Source organism: Gambusia affinis, linkage group LG03 (assembly GCF_019740435.1).
Source record: "Gambusia affinis linkage group LG03, SWU_Gaff_1.0, whole genome shotgun sequence".
NCBI classification, from domain to species: domain Eukaryota; kingdom Metazoa; phylum Chordata; class Actinopteri; order Cyprinodontiformes; family Poeciliidae; genus Gambusia; species Gambusia affinis.
In genome coordinates this window covers 7,664,436-7,682,690 of record NC_057870.1, presented here as the reverse complement: position 1 = coordinate 7,682,690, position 18,255 = coordinate 7,664,436, and the positions used below count along the sequence as shown (strand labels likewise).

The 18,255-nt window shown below is 39.7% G+C and overlaps 1 protein-coding gene across 4 annotated transcripts in view; it reads left to right on the top strand.

The window, feature by feature from the left end:
* The window catches only part of LOC122827765 (leucine-rich repeat transmembrane neuronal protein 4), a 125,378-nt gene extending 107,834 nt beyond the window's left edge, over nt 1-17,544 (top strand). For 2 of the 4 annotated variants that reach the window (XM_044110741.1, XM_044110742.1), the window contains one exon: nt 14,435-14,546. Coding sequence is in view for 2 of the 4 variants with exons in the window: in XM_044110738.1 (XP_043966673.1) it covers nt 14,435-14,649; nt 15,579-15,783 (420 nt within the window). In the remaining 2 variants the exon portion in view is untranslated. Of the gene's footprint in view, nt 1-14,434 lie in introns of all 4 variants that reach the window. The other 2 variants (XM_044110738.1, XM_044110739.1) reach the window with 2 other exon arrangements.
* Nucleotides 17,545-18,255: the final 711 nt, after the last annotated feature.

Genomic DNA, 18,255 nt, shown 5'->3' with positions numbered 1-18,255 from the left:
ATGGGGGTCAGTAATGGACATGAACTGCTGGTCAATTTGATGTTGAAGACACAGAGATCTTCTGTGTCTCCATCATGCTGGAGAAAAACTGCAGCTGCATGTGAGGAGCTGAACTAACAACTCAACTATCACAGCAGAGGAGAAGCGAACTCAAACCGTTTGTCATTCCTGCATCTCCGCCGTATTGAAATGTTTAGACTGGAAGATCTCCAGCAACAAAATGTTGTTATATCAAATTACGTTTCTTGTACATTCCAGCGTAGGAAAGAGCAGGAGCTTCTTAAAGAGACAGCAGCCCAATTTCAAGGCATCAGGTTGCAAAGCTAAATTAATTTGTAAGTTATGTTTGATGCAGCTGGAGGTAACATACCTAGTTGATTGTGTTATGAAGTGGCTTGTTTTTGATAAAAACAAAAACAAGCCTTTTTTTTAAAAAACGTGAGAAAAACACTCATGTTTTTCTGACTGTTGAACATCATAAAAACATCCTTATTTCAAGAAACCATTGTATTATTTGAGAGCTCCGCTAAACTAAAGGTTCATTTTGGCTACATTATAAATTCAAGCTGAAGCGGGGAAGACAGTAAACGCTCTCTGGAGACAACAAGTTAGTATTACGAATTGTGCGTCGCTATAGTAACCGTACCATTTTTTTTTTTAGCTCTGGAACAATAATCTGGAATACAAACCCACCAAATGACTCTTGGCTGTAATCTGCATAAAAATAATATTAATGATAGTAGTGAAAAAGAAAATTACAATGAAACCAGAGGATTAAATGCTGACCCTTCCTTGAACCACATGCTGTTTTAAGAAAGACTCAAGGATCATCCTCCTGGGTCAAGGCAGATGGTGTCCAAAGAGCATTAAGAATTAAGAATTATTAAAGCCATAACAGTAACATTGATGATAATAATAACAAAGAGCTTATGGAAACAACAACAACAACAAAAAAGCACCTCAATAATGACAAGGAGCGGGCGAACACATCCATGCGTCTAATCAGTTATGTTATGTTATGAATTGAAATGTATTATTTTGGGCCTGAACGGCAGCAGTAATTAGACCCCAGTAGAACGCATGTTGCAGAATGAAAGCAGCTTCGTGTTCGTGGGTGTCTGTCTGCTGTGCATTAATTAACAATGAACCTGTGCATAAGTTTTAAAGGCCGTCCCACTGTGTCTAACATGCAGTTTCCAAGTAAACGCCCCTGACCTTGTGGGCAACATATTCTATTTCATTTTTTATGTTTTTTTTCATTTTCCTGGAACAGAGCTTTTTAATGGCTGCGTTTGACAGGCAGCGTGTGAGGACAGATGCGTGCGGGGAAAAGGTGTGTGGGAGTGTAAAGGGAGAGGAAAGCAGTCGGCGAGAGAGAATGAGCCAAACAATAAACCGCGCGCCAACGCCGAGTGCAACATCTATATTTCCTGGCCTCCATATTCGGGTTACCTGCATCTGCACAGATCAGAAAAGAGCACGCAGTGACTCACACACTGTCCATCTAGTAAATAACAGCAAATCCTAGCCTGCATCGCCAACATTGATGAGCAGAAAATGGGATGAGCAGCATTAGGAGGAGATAAATCCCCCACATCTGAAGGATTATGGTTATTTTGACAAATCTGGAATGCTTTTCACATAGAAATGTAATTACATGGCGAATATTAAAGTCAGCAAAAGATGATCTTTTGGAAATTTTACCGCACACTGTATTAATGTTTTCTCACTGGACTGAAAACCTCTAAGAAGAGGGAAAACATCCTGCCGTCTCGTGTGACTCATGCTGTGTGAGTTATTGAATATTATCTTGAGAAAGGATTGCCTCTTTGCCCCGTTCACTTCGCTAGATTGCTTGATATTGACGGTGATGCATTTGATTATTGATCAAATTGTCCGTTTGGTTGTTTATTTTGCTGCTTTGGAAATAGTAAAGGATGAAAACAGGGTCCATGACCTGTTTGACTGCCTGGCTGCTGAAAATGAAGGCGGCGGTACGAGCAGGTGATGGAGAACGGATCACTGGACATTTCTGTGGAATCTCACAGTCATGCTCCTAAATTAAGTACTCAATTTTTTATTTTTTTTTACATTTTGTTTCCGGAGCGTCAGACTTTCTTCTAATTCTTGTGATCTTGATCAATTACTCTTCAAGCATTGTGATTTGTTTCTTTGAGTTTGGTTGAGATTGATTGAGAAATCGGCCGTTGACCTCAGTCAGATGATCCTTTATTTTAGCTTGTCTTGTCCTGGCTGGGCCACTGAGAAACTAAAATATCTGATATTCTTCTGTCTGGCGAATGCACCGCAAGCATCAACAAGCCCACTTAGCGTTAGCTATTTAAAGTCTTATTGAGTCATTGTTCATTCGGTCTTTTACTTTTGAACAGGAAGTGAGATGTTGGCAGACAACAGGAAGACTGAACATGTTATGGAAAGTTGTTTTGTTGTTTCAATGTCTCTCGTGGAATATTCTTGGTATGTAAATTTTGTCTGGCTTTTGAAAAGCCCTTCATAAAATGAACAACCCGCATTGTTCAGGACAGGAGTTTTCATGTCTAAGTGTCCGACACACACAGTAATAACACTGGACGATACAAGCAGTAAAGGATACCAGCATTTGTATACATTTTTCAATAGCCTGTGTATTTATTTTATCTATTTGTAGCTACTGTTTTTGGTTTTTTGTTTTTTTTTACATTTATAGCGTGAATATGCCTTACCCTACCGGTATTTATTTTTTCTCTTAAAGAATCTCAAGAAGCCAAACTTGTTGATTGGATTCTGCTTCTAAAATAAATAATTAATGATCCGTCACAGCAGGGAGGCGAAAAGAAAAGTCTAAACATTTCAAAGCTATTCTTAATGTTTTATGCATTGTGACATATTTAGAAAGATTTTGTTTTTAATAGTTGTGCTCAAAATTGGTTTAAAAATGTTGAAATTGTTTTCATTCAATCAAGAAGTTTGTTTCAGAGAGCAAATGAATGAGACGTTTTTCGAAATGAGTATAGATTAACAAATTTTTTTTTTTTTTTTACAAGGAGTCAAGAAAAATAACACACGTACAATTAATCTTACCCTACCTGTAACTCCTGACCACCGATTGGCATGTTTCTCTATTCTAATGATTTATCTTTGCTGATGATCTCCCAAAACTTTAAAACTTTACTTTAAACCTGAATCTATTAATCGTTAAGAGTAAACCAGAATTGCCAGAAGTTTTAAAAATAGCAGAGATTAAAAATCAGCCACAAAACAATGTTTTTTTTTTTTAGCTTCTTCCAGTGATTTCTTTCTGTATTATGATCAACATTTTTCTGTTAGTCCACTGGTGTAACTCACGTCGACTATTATTTAAGTCAACACAGAACGGTTCCCAAACTCAACGGACAAACCAGTTTTGTGTCCTGAAGGCCATGGGACAGGAATCAACTTTAAATTGGATCTTCCGGCACTTTCTTGCAATCTCCCATGGACACAGTTTGATGCCAAAGATGGCAAGAGGGAAAACCTTAAGCCTTTTTCACAGTCCCAGACAAGCACACACTACCTGTGGGATCACAAGCCAGGGCCATTTACCTTCAATTGAAGTCGTGTTACGGGGTAAGCTGAGGTGTTAAAAGTGTCTAACGTGCATTCAGCTGACAGACCCAGTTCAGCTCCACCAGGAAATACGCTTCTCTCTCTGCTTTATCTGGGAAATGTGATCACAGCTCCAACCAGCGCAGATTGGTAAAGTCTAGGAAATAAAATCCTTGGCTAGGATTAGGATGCAAAATGTGTGTGTCGGGGGATGAAAATATATGGCACGTGTGCATATGAATAAGACGTCTAAGTAAAAAAGGAGGTAAAGTTAGTTTTGTATAGTTGCTTCCACAAGTAGAAACCTGGAGAGGTTTGTGTTGCTATGAATTCACATTATGATTCAGATGTTGGAAAAAAAGGTTCAAATATCTACCAAATGTAGGCTAGACATTTATGCACCGTTCAGGCAAAAAAAGCTCTCCGTAAAAAGAGACTATACACTTCATTCCCGCATAATTAAGTGACGGTACGTCTTTAAAACGACTACAGCTACATGTCACAGAAAATTAAAAAAAGACATAAATAAATCCAAGACTGCGAAGTTGACTCTTAGTTTTCTTGGTGTTTGTTTGCTGTGCTAAGACTAATATCCTGATCTGCATTTCTTCCAGTCTGCGTCTCCCACAGGCTAAGAGGAAGGCCAGAGAGAGGAACAGTGACTCATAGATGTCTGTCATATATCGTTTAATCAATATTCAGCTGCACCTGGCATTATCGCTTCTACCGCCGAGGCAGTTTGTGTTTTCTATACGAGCTGCATTTGAAACCTAGAAGAGGTTTCTGTTGTGTTCAGACGTGGAACGGATATTTTTGACAATCGGTTTTTTGAGAGGAATTGAGGAGGAACTGCTCCTCAGAAATGATGTCCGCTCTGACTAAGAGATTTCATGTGATTTAAAGTGCGCTTTCACTTGAGCGAAAACTTTCTCAGGTGGAAGAGGTGGTTGGTAGCCCTTATTTTTTATTATTTCTCTATCTTGATGAATTACTTATAACTTCCCAAAATTCTGCTCCAAACTGATATCAAGAGGAATCTTACTTACTTTGCTTAATTAAGCTTTACTGCCCACTTGTTATCAGCTTCATTCTTACGTCTCCCTCCCAGAAACCATTCTTCAATCTCTCTGTGCCAGGCAGCAATCTCGAAGAGGAGGGTCACGTGGCCATTCTGCATCCACGGGTGTGTTGCCTAGCACACAGCCATCATAATAGAGGCCTGTCTGTGCTGCAACCGTTGACCACTGAGTGAATTATCCAGCTGACAGGGAGCAGCAGCGGAGCTCAGGCGGAGGGTGTTGTTAATATGCCAATGAGAGCTCACATCTTCTGAGCGAGTCTGAGGCACGCCGGCTCGACGCGGCCGCCTGTCACCTAATTGGGAATCGTTTAGCGGCGGCTTGACCGACATTCTCAACATTGCTGCGGTGGGGGACCACCCACGTGCACGCTTTCATTAGCAATCGGAAGCTAACCGCTAGGAAATGAAAATTAATTGCAGTGCGCCGCGTGTCACGGGAGCGCACGCCGTTTTCAGCTGCAGCTGAAAAAGAAAGTGCTCTAGATGTCTCGCCGTTCCTCCTACAAAAAAAACCAAATCGGACAATTAAGCAATGCTCGTTCTCCCTAAAAGAAAAAATGCTAAATGAACCACGTACCAGTTGATGCTTGCCACCCTGCTCATTACTCAGCTACTTTAGTCAGTGGACAACAGCTGAATTTAGTCTTTTTTGTTGTTGTTGTTGTTCATCTAAATGGCACCAAATATCTCAAGACTACAAACACACCTGGGATATATGACGCAGCTCAAATAAGCATAAACCATTCAATAATCAGCTAGATTAAAGTAACAGGGTAGAGTTATGAGGAAGTATTGTAATTTGTGGACTCTCATTGCCATAATTGATACAAGAGATCAATAAGTGTATGTTGGCAAGAGTGAGTGGTTCTGTAAACATTTAGCATTTATGATGTAACTTTATCAGTATAAAAGACTAAATCAGAAAAGAAATCACAATTGATCAAAAAAGTAATTCAGAGTAAGGTCCTGATTTACCCTACAAAACAACAACTCTTAGCTTTAAATCAAATAAAACAGGATTAAATTAGACTTGTTGTTTAAACTCCCAACCAGTTTCAAAACCTGTTGAACAGAAAGTTTTCTCGCACTTCCTGGAGTAATGTAGACTGTTACAGCGATAATGAGTTATTAAGTCCAAGAGAGATGAGTGAGAAAGAGAATAAAAACATAGTTTGGGTTTATTATTTCAGGAACATCAATGGGTAGCACGTTTTATTGAGGGCCTGTTGTGGTTTTTTTTGTTTTGTTTTCCCTCTCTTAATATTCAGTTCAGGGTAAATAGGTCAAGCTAACAGTTAACAGAGTGAAGACGAGATCAGGTTGATGCCAGATGCCTCCTCTTTAACTCTGGACGGCGTCCAGCGACTCACTGAACAGGAACTGACGCCTATCAGGAGCAAAGCGAGACTTATTCTCAAGCAACTTCTGCGATCGACAGATTTGTTTTGTATTTATCCAATCTTGAGTTTCAAGACCAGATTGGTAGGAGATTTCCTGAGCCGCCAGAGCCGAGGAAGAGCGACGGTTGCTGCTACCTGCAGAATCCGACTCGGTGGAGCATCCGGTTCGGAGTAAATCTGCTGGCAGTCGGCCAATCCGGGTGAGCCAGTGAGTCACCTCTTTAAGAGCTCCAAGCATAACAGCCAGCTTCTCCCCAATATTCCTGATTAAACTTGAGCGCTCGCTCAGTTTTGTATGCCAAAAAGGCTTTTATTCCTCCTCTCCTCTAAGCTGAGACATGAAACCGATCCTGTTTCAAGTTTACTGCACTGCAGACGCGAGGCGGCGGGCAACGGCTTAGTAATCCAGTTCAATTTTCTTTTCTTTTTTTTTTTTTACAATAATATGAAGGACGCATTATAAATGTTGCAGGTTTTAACTCAATGGTTTGTCTGCGTTAAGAGTTTTGTCACACTTATAGGGGAAGATGATATAAAGTAATTGCTTTGACATTTTGTTATTTAGTCATCGGTGGATGCTGATGCCCACTGATGAATAAGACGGGCCAGAACTTTTTGACACCTTTCTAAACTAAATTCAGTGTGACACACAGCAAGGTGGAACCATTCTGCCAGACTGACTTCAATTAGTTATGTTGTTAAATCAGAAAAACAGCCTGGTATAGTTAGAATATACACAAGTATTTACATCTTTTTGAATTTTTTTCTTGTGTCAACTACAAACTTGAGTGTGTTTTATGAAGATATTATTTAATAAGGCAATAGATGGGCTGAATCCAACAGCTGATTTTCTTTGTAAAAAATTTTGAAAACCAAGTATCTTTTTATTTCCATTTACCAATTATGAAATACTTTTTTGTTGACCTATACCACTAATAAGCTACACTTTCTTAAAAATATATATTTGTCTAATTTGTGGTAAAATGCCAACAGCTGTGGTTGCTGGATTTTGCCTGGCAACCACAGCTGCTGTTTTTTTTTGTTTTGGTTTTTGTTTTTTTACAGGGTTAGGGTTACCCTTTTTTACAGGGTATACAATGTGTAAAACAGCCCAAAGGATTTCAAGGCGCAGTATGTGCCGGTACTTTTGGTTCAGTAATAATGTGACAGAGTATAGCAGAAAGTCTTATTGCTTCACCTAATTTGCTTTTCCTCTGCCAGGCTCCGGTGTGTATCAGAATCGTCATGGAGACGAGCAGAAGGCTGTTGGTCGTGGCAGACGTAACAACCGGCCCGCTGTGCTCTCATAGCTATTATTTCTGCAGCCGTGTGGCGTGTCCTGGCAGTTTGTCGCTGTGTCGAACAAAGATCAGTGACAGCTTAGTAACCTCGCAGTTACCCGAAGCTTGAACTAGTTGAACTTTGACCTCACAGAGTTTGTAACAAACCGAGGCTTTCAGTCGAACATGAAGTCGAACATCAACTTCAGACTACCTTTTTGCGTAAGCCAGTCAAAGGTAGTAAACATGTCTGTTTTCTGACTCCATTGCAGCTCATCTGGCTAAACGCTAAATTGGCCGATCAATCGGTCACGATTGATTAAATAAACATAAACAGGCGCTCGGCTATTTTGTGTCTGACATTCCTTCAGGAATTCAAGTTTTTTCAAAAGTAGGACTCCCAGATTTACTGGTTTTATTCTGTTTGTGCTTGAAGAGGCGGATACACTGCTCACGTCTTTGCTCGTATTCGTTTTGAGTTTCTTGTTGCATTAAGTTTTATTTTCAGTATGGACTAATTACGTTAGCCTCAATGAGCCTCAAAAACGAGATCCAGGTGTGCAAGTTTTGAAAGTTATACCACATCCACAGGGGTCAAAGCTAAACATCCATCCATCCATCCATCCATTATCTGAACACCCTTCTTCCCTAATGGGGTCAGGAGGGTTGCTGGTTCCTCTCCAGCTGCGTTCCGGGCGAGAGGCGGGGTTCACCCTGGACAGGTCGCCAGTCTGTCGCAGGGCAACACAGAGACATACAAGACAAACAACCATGCACACACACACTCACACCTAGGGAGAATTTAGAGAAACCAATTAACCTGACAGTCATGTTTTTGGACTGTGGGAGGAAGCCGGAGAACCCGGAGAGAACCCACCATGCACAGGGAGAACATGCAAACTCCATGCAGAAAGATCCCCGGCCGGGAATCGAACCCAGGACCTTCTTGCTATAAGGCAACAGCTCTACCAACTGCGCCACTGTGCAGCCCCAAACCTAAACAGACTTTCATATATTATATACACACACGTGAAATAATGTTTGATACTTTTTGTCTGTCATAATTTCGGCTGGATATTTGACTAGTTTTTGGTGGGGGAATCAGTAGAGTTCTTTTAAATGAGTTGGTTTTCTGTCACTGACTGCTTTAACACAGGCTAAACATTTTCAGTTGGATTAACAGTTTAACAGATTACAGTTTTATTCAATAAATTAGGATATGTGTCCTGATCAGGCTTGTCAGATTAATAGTACCTTTCAAAAATAATCTTTTAGGAGGTATTAAACAAACTACAGAATATAAGCATGTTAAAATATACATAATCTAATTAATCTATATAATGTGGAACTGCTGACAAAGGAACTTTTCAGTCATATCAGCCTGTATTTGCTGAATGCTTACCTACACTCGAAGACAGTTTTACAATTCAGTAATATTTTTTGTGAAGACTTATCACATAGTTGCCTTTTATTGTCTGATTTTATCAAGTGCTAAAACCATCAACAACATGAGATTTTGTAACAATCAAAATCGTATTAAACTTATCAACAGCAGAATAAGTAACTTCTGTATAAACCAAATGAATCCTTGTCAGTACAAACTTTGCATTTTTCAATTATGTGATTCTGACTACACAGCTGTCCCTCAGTTGGTTGGCAAAACCTTTTTGTCCTGGTGATTTACACGTAGCAGATGAGATATGATGTGTCTTTAATATAGCAAATATTAAAGATGCACAACCTTTTTTGGGTTTGGTTGGAGCGGTTAGTGAGTAAACTGACCATCGATATCACTGGATCCTATTAAATGTGACTTAAAGCTGAGATGCTGATGTTTGGATATGTAAAATATATATTCTCTCTGCTAATAAATCTACAGTTTGGTTTCTGTCAGTTATAGAAACAAGAGAGAACAAGGCGAATTTCTCTTTATAATAACCCATAATTTAATCTTACTTAATAGGAGTCATGATTTACAATTTAACAAACTTTGGCTCCTATATACTTTATGAAATATTTCATCCTATTTGATGATTGCTCTGAATATCGCCACGTTCTACAAGCAACTGATGCCATTTGTCCTGTAGAAAAATGTAGAAAAACAAGTGGTTATATTATTTTTTTTCACAGTCTGTCAGTTTAACCTCATATGGAGGCTAGTTGCCTTGGCAACCAATAAACAACAGCCCCGAGAGCAAAGATCACGTTCAGCGTCAGGAATTAACAATAAAAAAAAAAAAACACCCAAAAAAAACATTTCCCACACAAAAGGGACGTACAAACACCAAACAGAACATTCTGTCTTTTGCAGATTTATGTTTCTGAATTTCCATCCATTTTGCGATCAGCAGTAAGTGATCGCCTGAACACTCGCAGTGGTTGATTAGCTAATTTAAACACCTGAACTCCTGATTATCTGTCAGAAAATTTATGTGGGTCGCCTTCTTTTTATGTTAATTGAACCGAAATACTCTTAACTGCGCAGCAAGAGTACATGTAGAGGGGATAAAAGTTAAGCTAGCATAACTAACATACTCTCCACTTTCTTTAGATATTTTTTAATTAAAGTTTTTTTGTTTTTTTTACCAACCTGTGAAATGTGATCCTTTTGGACTTTGTTATCTTGCTACGGTAGTGTTGACAATCAATATCCAAACTTTGCGTCACCTTCTCAGATTCTTGGTTTGATTGTGTCAATTCCCGACCACCGATATTCCTGACTCAATGCAAAACAACAGCGCATGTGGCTCACAGTGAGTCACGTGATGTCCAATCCGCTAGATCAGTGGTCCCCAAGTACCGGGCCGCGGACCAATTGGTACCGGGCCGCAAGAAATAATTAAATATGTCCAGTTCTATGTATTGAGTCTGGAGGAGCTTTTATTTTGAAAATCCTAAACCGGATGCTGTCGGTTACGTCTTGCACACCAACATGCAGCATAATGAGTAAGAAACAACTGCATGGTCTGGATCCTCACAACATATCAACAAAGATTTTACATTATTCTCTTTATAAAGAATATAAGTAATCGTTATTATCTTTAGACAGTCAGGAACAAACTTCTTGGTTGAAAAGAATCTGTCAGGGTTGTGAATAACTTCGATGAAAGGTATACTTACAAACCACTGGACGAACTTCATGTGTATCATAATGTGCTCATTTGATCAAATAATCAATAAGGCTAACCATGTAATTCCAGTTTTTAATAACAGAAGTTTGCTAAAACATCAATCCGGCCCAAAATCACGCATTTTAAACGTAGCATTAAATAAACTGGCGCTATGTGAACAAAATCTCTAAAAGAAATGGCTTCTATGAAGTCAGTGTGCTTTTTACTTCCCTTCGTCCTCCTGCTTACAGTTTATGATGACAGGTTAAATTTTAGTCGTCATGTGATCTTAGGAAACAGCAAGTTGTGGATTCATTAACCCTGCAATCAATTTAAAAACATGAGGTATGCGTTCAAATCAGATAAAGTTACATTTAATTGCTATGAATTTTTAATCTAGTGAAAAAAAATTGTCGCAGATCTGATGCTTTTTCTAGAGTTTGAGGGTGTGGTTATGGCACAAAGTCACTGTAGAGGTTCTCACAGATCTACAGGTAAATAAAGTTGCATTGGGTGCTGGGTGCATTAATATTCCCCGCTGCCTTGTTTGGCTCTTTAGTGGTGCCTAAACATTCAGCAGAGTGCAAATTATTAAGCAGAGGTTCATTAGAATAACTCCTACCCTAAGCGTGAAATCCAACTTTCCACCCCATGTTGTGTCACACCTCACTTCCCTCAGCAACACTTTTAAATTAACAAATAGTTCTGTCTTTCTCTCCCTCAAAATTGCACAATGAATTATGAGGAGAGACTCTCCAGAGCCGGTCTGAAAGCTCGGAAGAAGAGCTTCAATGTTTCCGTTTTAGCTCCACTTAACAGCAGCTATGAGAGAAGCTCTGCACGTAATCCACCTGCAGCTGTCAAAGGGAAAAAAATACCGCGCAGCAACTTGCAAAAAATTAAAGACCCCCGCGAAAGGGAAATTACATTTTATTTCATGGTAAGCAGCAGCTCCGCATGAGGGTTGGAGGGGGGACGTTGGGGGAGATGTGGGCTGAGGGTGCACTTTATGGACGCTGAAGTAGGTGACAGTTCAAGCCAGGAGCAGGGGAAAAAAGCAGGGATCTGACAAAAGTGGTTGAGGACAGAGAGAGAGAGACTGAGGGAGGTGGTGATGCAGAGCGACTGCTTTTCAGCAAATCTTGGAGCTAAAAAATTCTGATTCCTACATCTACAGCTTGTTTATCTTCATATTTTTATTGTTTCTGAATTAGAAATGATAAAAGTGATAAAAGTGTCAAATAAAAGCAACACTTGCATTCATATATATATATATATATATATATATATATATATATATATATATATATATATATATATACATGCATTTGTAAGCAAAAGATAGCAGACACAATCTTAAATGCTGATGTTGCCACCCAAGACTGAAGATAGTGATAATAAATGGGAAGCAGCTCCTGTTGCGTCGCTGTAGAAGGTTTAAATGAATCCAGAGGGAATCTGAAATTCATTTGAACGTAAGCTCTGCAGAAATGAACTCGCAGGCTTTTTACGATATAACATCCGTTCAAGACTGTGGAGTTGAAAACTGTTTTGGTTTTTTTACAGTCTGGACTGAATATTGTTTAGCTTGAAAATCCATACACCAACACCTCTACACCTCTCTGAGGATGTTTTTTTTTTTTTTTTAAATCTTATTACTTTTAAAGATCTGAGTTAGATCTATAAAGCTTAGCATTGATGGGCAAACACAGCCCTTTATTGCCTGGGCAACTCGGCTTATTCTGTAGCACGATTAGAAACGTTAAGCGGAGGAAGAAAGTGTCGAGGAGGCAAAGGTCGGTGATGCCCCGCCAGCTACCGCCGGTTGTAAATTCAAGTTGACTCTTCTGTTTCCATGTTTGACTCCGTCTGTCGCAGTAATTGGAGAAACAAGTCCTCTGTGAACCCTTTTTCCCACCATCAAAAATCTGCACAAAGAACCCCTAGAAGCAGAGCGCTCCTCCTTCAGCCGGCTCATTGTGCATTCCGAGGGATTGTTGCTCATGAATTTTTATGAAGTCCTCTGAAGTAGTGTCCAGAGTTCAGCCGTTAAATTAGACAATGGTGTTTTCCACTAATCTTCTTATTAGAGGGGAGAATAAACTGAGCGGCACCGTAATCGAAAGACGAGAATGTAACCTTTAAAACGAGGTGGGCTCGAAATTCAGAGCTGAGGAAAAGTGACGGGACTGCGAGTTTTCAACAACATCGGACGAAGAGTCGACATGAAGCGCGCTTCGGATGGATTCGGTTTTGTCCAAAGCCTTTGTGACCCGTTTGACTGAACATCTGCAACATGCAGTATCTTATAATAAATGTCATGTCCGTGACTTGTTGCTTTTACTCACAATTGCTTAAGAATATATACTCAGTCTTTTTCCTGTAGGGATACGAACTGGAAAAAGATGTAGTCCTTTGTAAGTTTTTTTGACGGAATGAAAAAGATGTCCGTTGTCTCACGAAAGATTAAAGAAACTGCAAAAGTTGTGTGAGATCCTAGGTAGCCTTACCAGAAACCATAGGCTTCTTTTGGGACATGAAGGTGAAAAGAAAATGTCTGCTGAAAAAAGTAATTTTGGATCCTTTGTTAGTTCTGACATAGCCCAGTAAAAATACAGTCCCTTGTTCTACGCTTCGCCTTGTACAGACAGTCTGGGCCCTCAGTTATCAAAAAACGATTTCTTCCTGGATTTGGACTCAGTTGAAGTTTTAAATTTCACCGAAAAATGTGACTGTCAATGTTAATTCAAAACCTGGAAGCACCAACACTGCTGCCATTTTCTAAAATCACAGGCAGACTACAACTCTAAAGCAGCGGAGAACATTGACGTTATTGTTCACAACTTCTCCATCTGTTCGCTGATTGGCCTGGTAGAAAAATCTACCTGAGAGAATCTGAGTCAATGAGAGAAAGCCCTGAATGAGCAGTGAAGGGAGATGAGAATTGAGTGGAAAGGCAACGGCAAAGTAGTTCTAGTCAATATAACAAGAAATATTACCAAAACTCCCTTATACTTTATCTCATTGTACATGTGTACAGTGACAAATAATAAATGCCAATCCTAAAACTTTACAGAAAACCTCCACTGATGAAACTTAATTGTCTTTGGTTTGTTGAGGACAAGGTTACATATTTTTAGCTTTAAACTGTTATTGCAAAACCTTTCCAGTGTCTCAACAAAAGTAACCTGGGATTGTGTAAAGCTTTTGTGAATTTTCTCAAAAAGTAATTTGGATGCGACACAAAATTATTTGTAATGGGGTAACTCCTAAAAGTAACTCTGGTGGATCTCAAAAAGACTTTTGTGAGATCTGAGAAAGGATTGCTGCTGAACTTCTTCATTCCTATTTTTCCTTCACCGTCTCCCGCTGGGTTCAGTAAAAAAAATCCAATCAGAGAAGTTGAATATTTTTGCATCTTGTTACCTTTGTTCACTCCGGAATGTATAGGCGCATTCGAACACTGCGCGAACCCACTAATATGCATCAATCTATTAATATCTGTATTCCACAAGCCATGATGCAGCTTTGTTCTCCTTAATTGACATAATTCGGACCACACTAGCATATGAAATGAACATGGTGCTTTGAATCGGCAAAGAGCTTGTAATGTAATAAGCGGTCTCTTCTAAATGGAGCCTTGACTCCATTTGAAAGAGGGCAGAAAATATGTGTGCACTCTTGCTTAAGGCTTTCATCTTGCATATAAATCATTCCAGCTCAAAGTGGGTGTTTGAGCGGCACAGATTTCAGGTCTTGGGGCGCAACGCTGCATCACCGGCCAAGTCTCCATTAATGACAGAGCTGTGCCTTGACAGCATGATGTAAATTAAGCCAATTCTTAATATTCTGAGAGCTGATAAATGTTGGCATGAAGGCTTCTCTGGCTCTTTTTGGAAGCCTTATATGTGATGGCATGTTTTTTTCTTTATTTTTTATTTTATCTCTCTCCTACCCTTTCTGTTCTGTTCTGTCCAGATACCACGGCAGCTGAACCCCCTGGCTCTGTACAGGTATGAGCAGTCGGTGCTGGATCACTGCCATGCCCACCTGTCGCTGCGCCACAACGTGGGCATGGAGCCCTCGGCCCGGGCGCCGGGAGGTCCGGGGCCGGCCCCGTACCACCCGGGCCTGATGGCCGCCCTCCCTTCTGAGCTGGAGCCGCCTCGCCCCCGGACTCGCTCCCAATGCCGGTGAGCTGCGTGCACCAACAGGCCCCTGAACTCCCCGTATTTGTGCAACACAGTCAGCGAACTGCTCAGAGGAAATAAAAAAAATAAATAAAAAGGTTGCGTGGGAGGAAATTGGGACTGCTAACGGAGCAAAGGAGACAGCTAATCTATCGCGGAGCATCCAGGGTAAATGGGAATGAACGTTTTTTGTTATTTTTGTCCCCAGCAGGAATATAAAAGGGGTGCAACAGTATCGATCGGTGAGAGTTTGACGTACACGGCCCCACATGTCCTCAATTAAGCAAAGGAGGCTAACAAGTAACACGACTCCCCGCGTGTCCTTCGTCCCCGGATGGCATTTTTAATGATTTGTTAATCTTATTAAACACATTTCCTCGACTTCTCGTGATCTCGGAACCTCTCTGCTGTGCAAGTGATTAACGCTATAAGCGAAGATGAGTCGCAGAACAAATGAAAAAGTGTCCAAACAAAGTTTTTTCTGCTCTCTCTCTCTTTCGCTCCCTGACTGATAGTATTTTCTTTTTAGTTTAAGGCAAAGAAATCAACAAAAACAAGTCTGAATATAGCAGACAGTAAGTACCATATAAATTGTACAGCCTCTACTGATTTGTTGGCACTAAGTCTAATTTTTATGGTGACTTATGATGTGTGATGTTGATCCCTCTTACATTAGTTTATCACAGCGGAGAGAAACTACCCACCAGGAAGCAACACTGCGACACTTAGATATTTACTTTTCATCCCTCATTGGAATCACTCTCGTGGTTAATGGTTTCTGATTTCATAATGCGTTATTAAGCCAATTATCTGACTGTGCGCTCATAAAGCTACGTGTGCTTTCTTCTTCTTTTTTTTTTTCTTTTCTTTCCTTACAAGATGTTGCAATATAATATGTGGTAAATAAAACTGTGGTAAATGATCGGTAACAGTGTCGTTCATCAAGATCCATGGCTTCGACCCAAACAACTGTCTGCTGTATTTAGACGACTGCGGAGGCGGATGACACCAAAGGAGCGGCGCGCTGGAGGCAAGGCTGTCGAACGAGAAAATGTCTTGTTTTATGCATTAGGAACTGGCCTCCCAGTTACCCAAATGGTAACTCTTTCTTGCTTTTCTTCTCCTGTGACTGTGTGACCGTTTTCTGATGTAATAAAGTAAACTGGGACTCTCTGAGCTTCAAGGCTTTTGTGTCGAAGTATGACGTATTTGAACGATTTTGTCACCTTACGACCACTAATGTCTTGATTAGGGTTTTATAATAAACCAACAGAACATATCTGTGAAGTGGAAAGAAAACAATCAGCAGTTTTCAACTTTTTTTTATTTTTACAACTTAAACTGTGGCATGGATTTATTTTCAACGCTCATTTTTTCTTGTCTCTCACTTAGCTCCATACATCTTCCCATCAACTCCGTCCACATTCTTAAAATAGAATCCCCACAGCATGACACTGCCACCACCATGTTTCACATTGTGGATAATGTGTTCAGAGTAATGTGTGCAAAGTTTTACGTGTTAGTTTAGTCTCCAATCTGTGTTGTGGCAAACGTTAAACTGGATATTTCCTGGTCTTCTTTCACTTATGTCTTAATACTTTCATTCTTTTTTAGAGCTACTACATGTAACTTTTACAAAAAATATGAGGCATATATTTACAGGAATGCTCCTTGCCTGGTGGAAAACAACCAATCAGAGTCAGGAGGAGGCACTTAGTGCTGTCAATCACACTTGTGTAGGCGCTGTGAAAGAAACAATGGATGGATGTGTTTTAGTTAGGTTACTTCTTAAGATGGTTGACTTCTGGGTTTTTATTTAGGAATATCAGAGTAAATTTGGCTGTGTGCAAATAGACGCCACATTTTCAAATTTCTTTGGAAAAGCGTTTGGAAACAATGTATTGAATTCATTCCTCTTCACAAATATGCAAAACAAAAATTGTTTGCGGTACATCTATCACCTGAAATCCCATCAAATTTATTGTTACATAGATGTGATCTTTGTCAACCCACACAAGAATAAATATTTGAGTGTTGTGTTCAGTTACGACTTCATCTGTTGTTGCATGTGTTGCTCCAGGTAAGTTGTGGTTTTGCTGGATCTAAACAAATTAATCCAGAAGAAAGACAAGTCCCCGTTTTCATTTTTGTTTGTGGCTGTTTTTTTTTTCTTTGTTTTTTTTTGTAATCTGCCATATGTAATATTTTAATAGAATAAGTGAATGTGGAGCCTGCGAACGCCAGAACATCCGTGGTGTAGAATTGTCACATATATAAACAGGGAAGTGTGTGAATGACGCCTTGTGTAATAATCAAACAAAATGGACAAAAACAACAACACATGACTGCTTGCTGTGTGGAAGGCAACAAAAGCAGTTTGATATGCCAGGGACAGTCATGGTTTAAGTAAACTGTTAAATCCGATAGCCTCGGCTATTATCAGGGCCGCCGATAAGGCCTATTAACAAATAATTTCCTTCTTTTGCTGCAGTAACACAATCTAACACAGGTTTTTATTTTTAAATCCAATCTTTAATGTCAAAATGTTAAGAAATTTTTTTTTTTACATTTTGTGCCACAATTATTGGCATTCCTACGATTTCCTTTATAACAAATGTAACGGACACGTTTACGTTTCTGATGTTTAAGTTGCACAAAGTAGCTGAGCACTTTTAGTTAGAAATCCATTACTTCCTGTTTTACTGGCCCATTTCACTTAGTTTCTCTTCAAAATGGGAAAGGGTGGAAAAAATTGCATGAAAAAAAAGCAAGGTGACTTAGACTAAGTAATGGTGATAAGAAGATTAATGTTTACCTGAACCTTAAGATGTGACAAACAAGACTGGTCCATTATTGATGTCACAGGGATACCAATGACTACAACAACTTTGATTATGATAGAAAAAAAAACAACATTTCTTTTTGTGCAGTTTTACACCCACGGACTAAATGCGTCAGTGGTTGGATTTTTGTGTCATTTCAGTTAAGTTTTTTTTTTTTTTTACTGCAAAACAAAATAAATGTAATTTTTGGAAACTTTTGACACGTTTCCCAATGATGTCAAGAAACGCTTCGGGCAGAGTTTCAAGTAATTTGAGCAGAACACTTCCTCCATGAAACAAACACTTCTTGAGAAGGGCATGTAGGAGTAATCACGACTGCAGTGTTGGTTACCTTATTTATCCAGGGTTAATCAGTCACTTTATGAAAGAAGATGTTCCAAAGATTTAAATTATTAGCCATGTCAGAGGGTTTACACCGATACAATGAGTGGGGCAGACGAAGATGAAGCATCCAGGAATCCTCCTAAATGTCAGACACTCCATGGGGAAATTTGGGTGCATTTAACATGGGGACATCCAGGAGGATTTAACGTGGGAAATTTGGAAGGACTTATTATGGGACCTACGCAATCCACCCCGTACTCCGGGTGGATTGAGTATGGGGAAATATGGGAGCATCAAGGAATCCTCCGAGATGTCAGGAAATCTGGGTATTAGTATATAAAGACTAAGAGCCCTATTGAAACACAACCTTCAATCCTCACGGTCCTCTCCCCAGAGACCTGGGTTCGCTTCCCACTGGCTGCAGGTACTGACATGTTTAAGT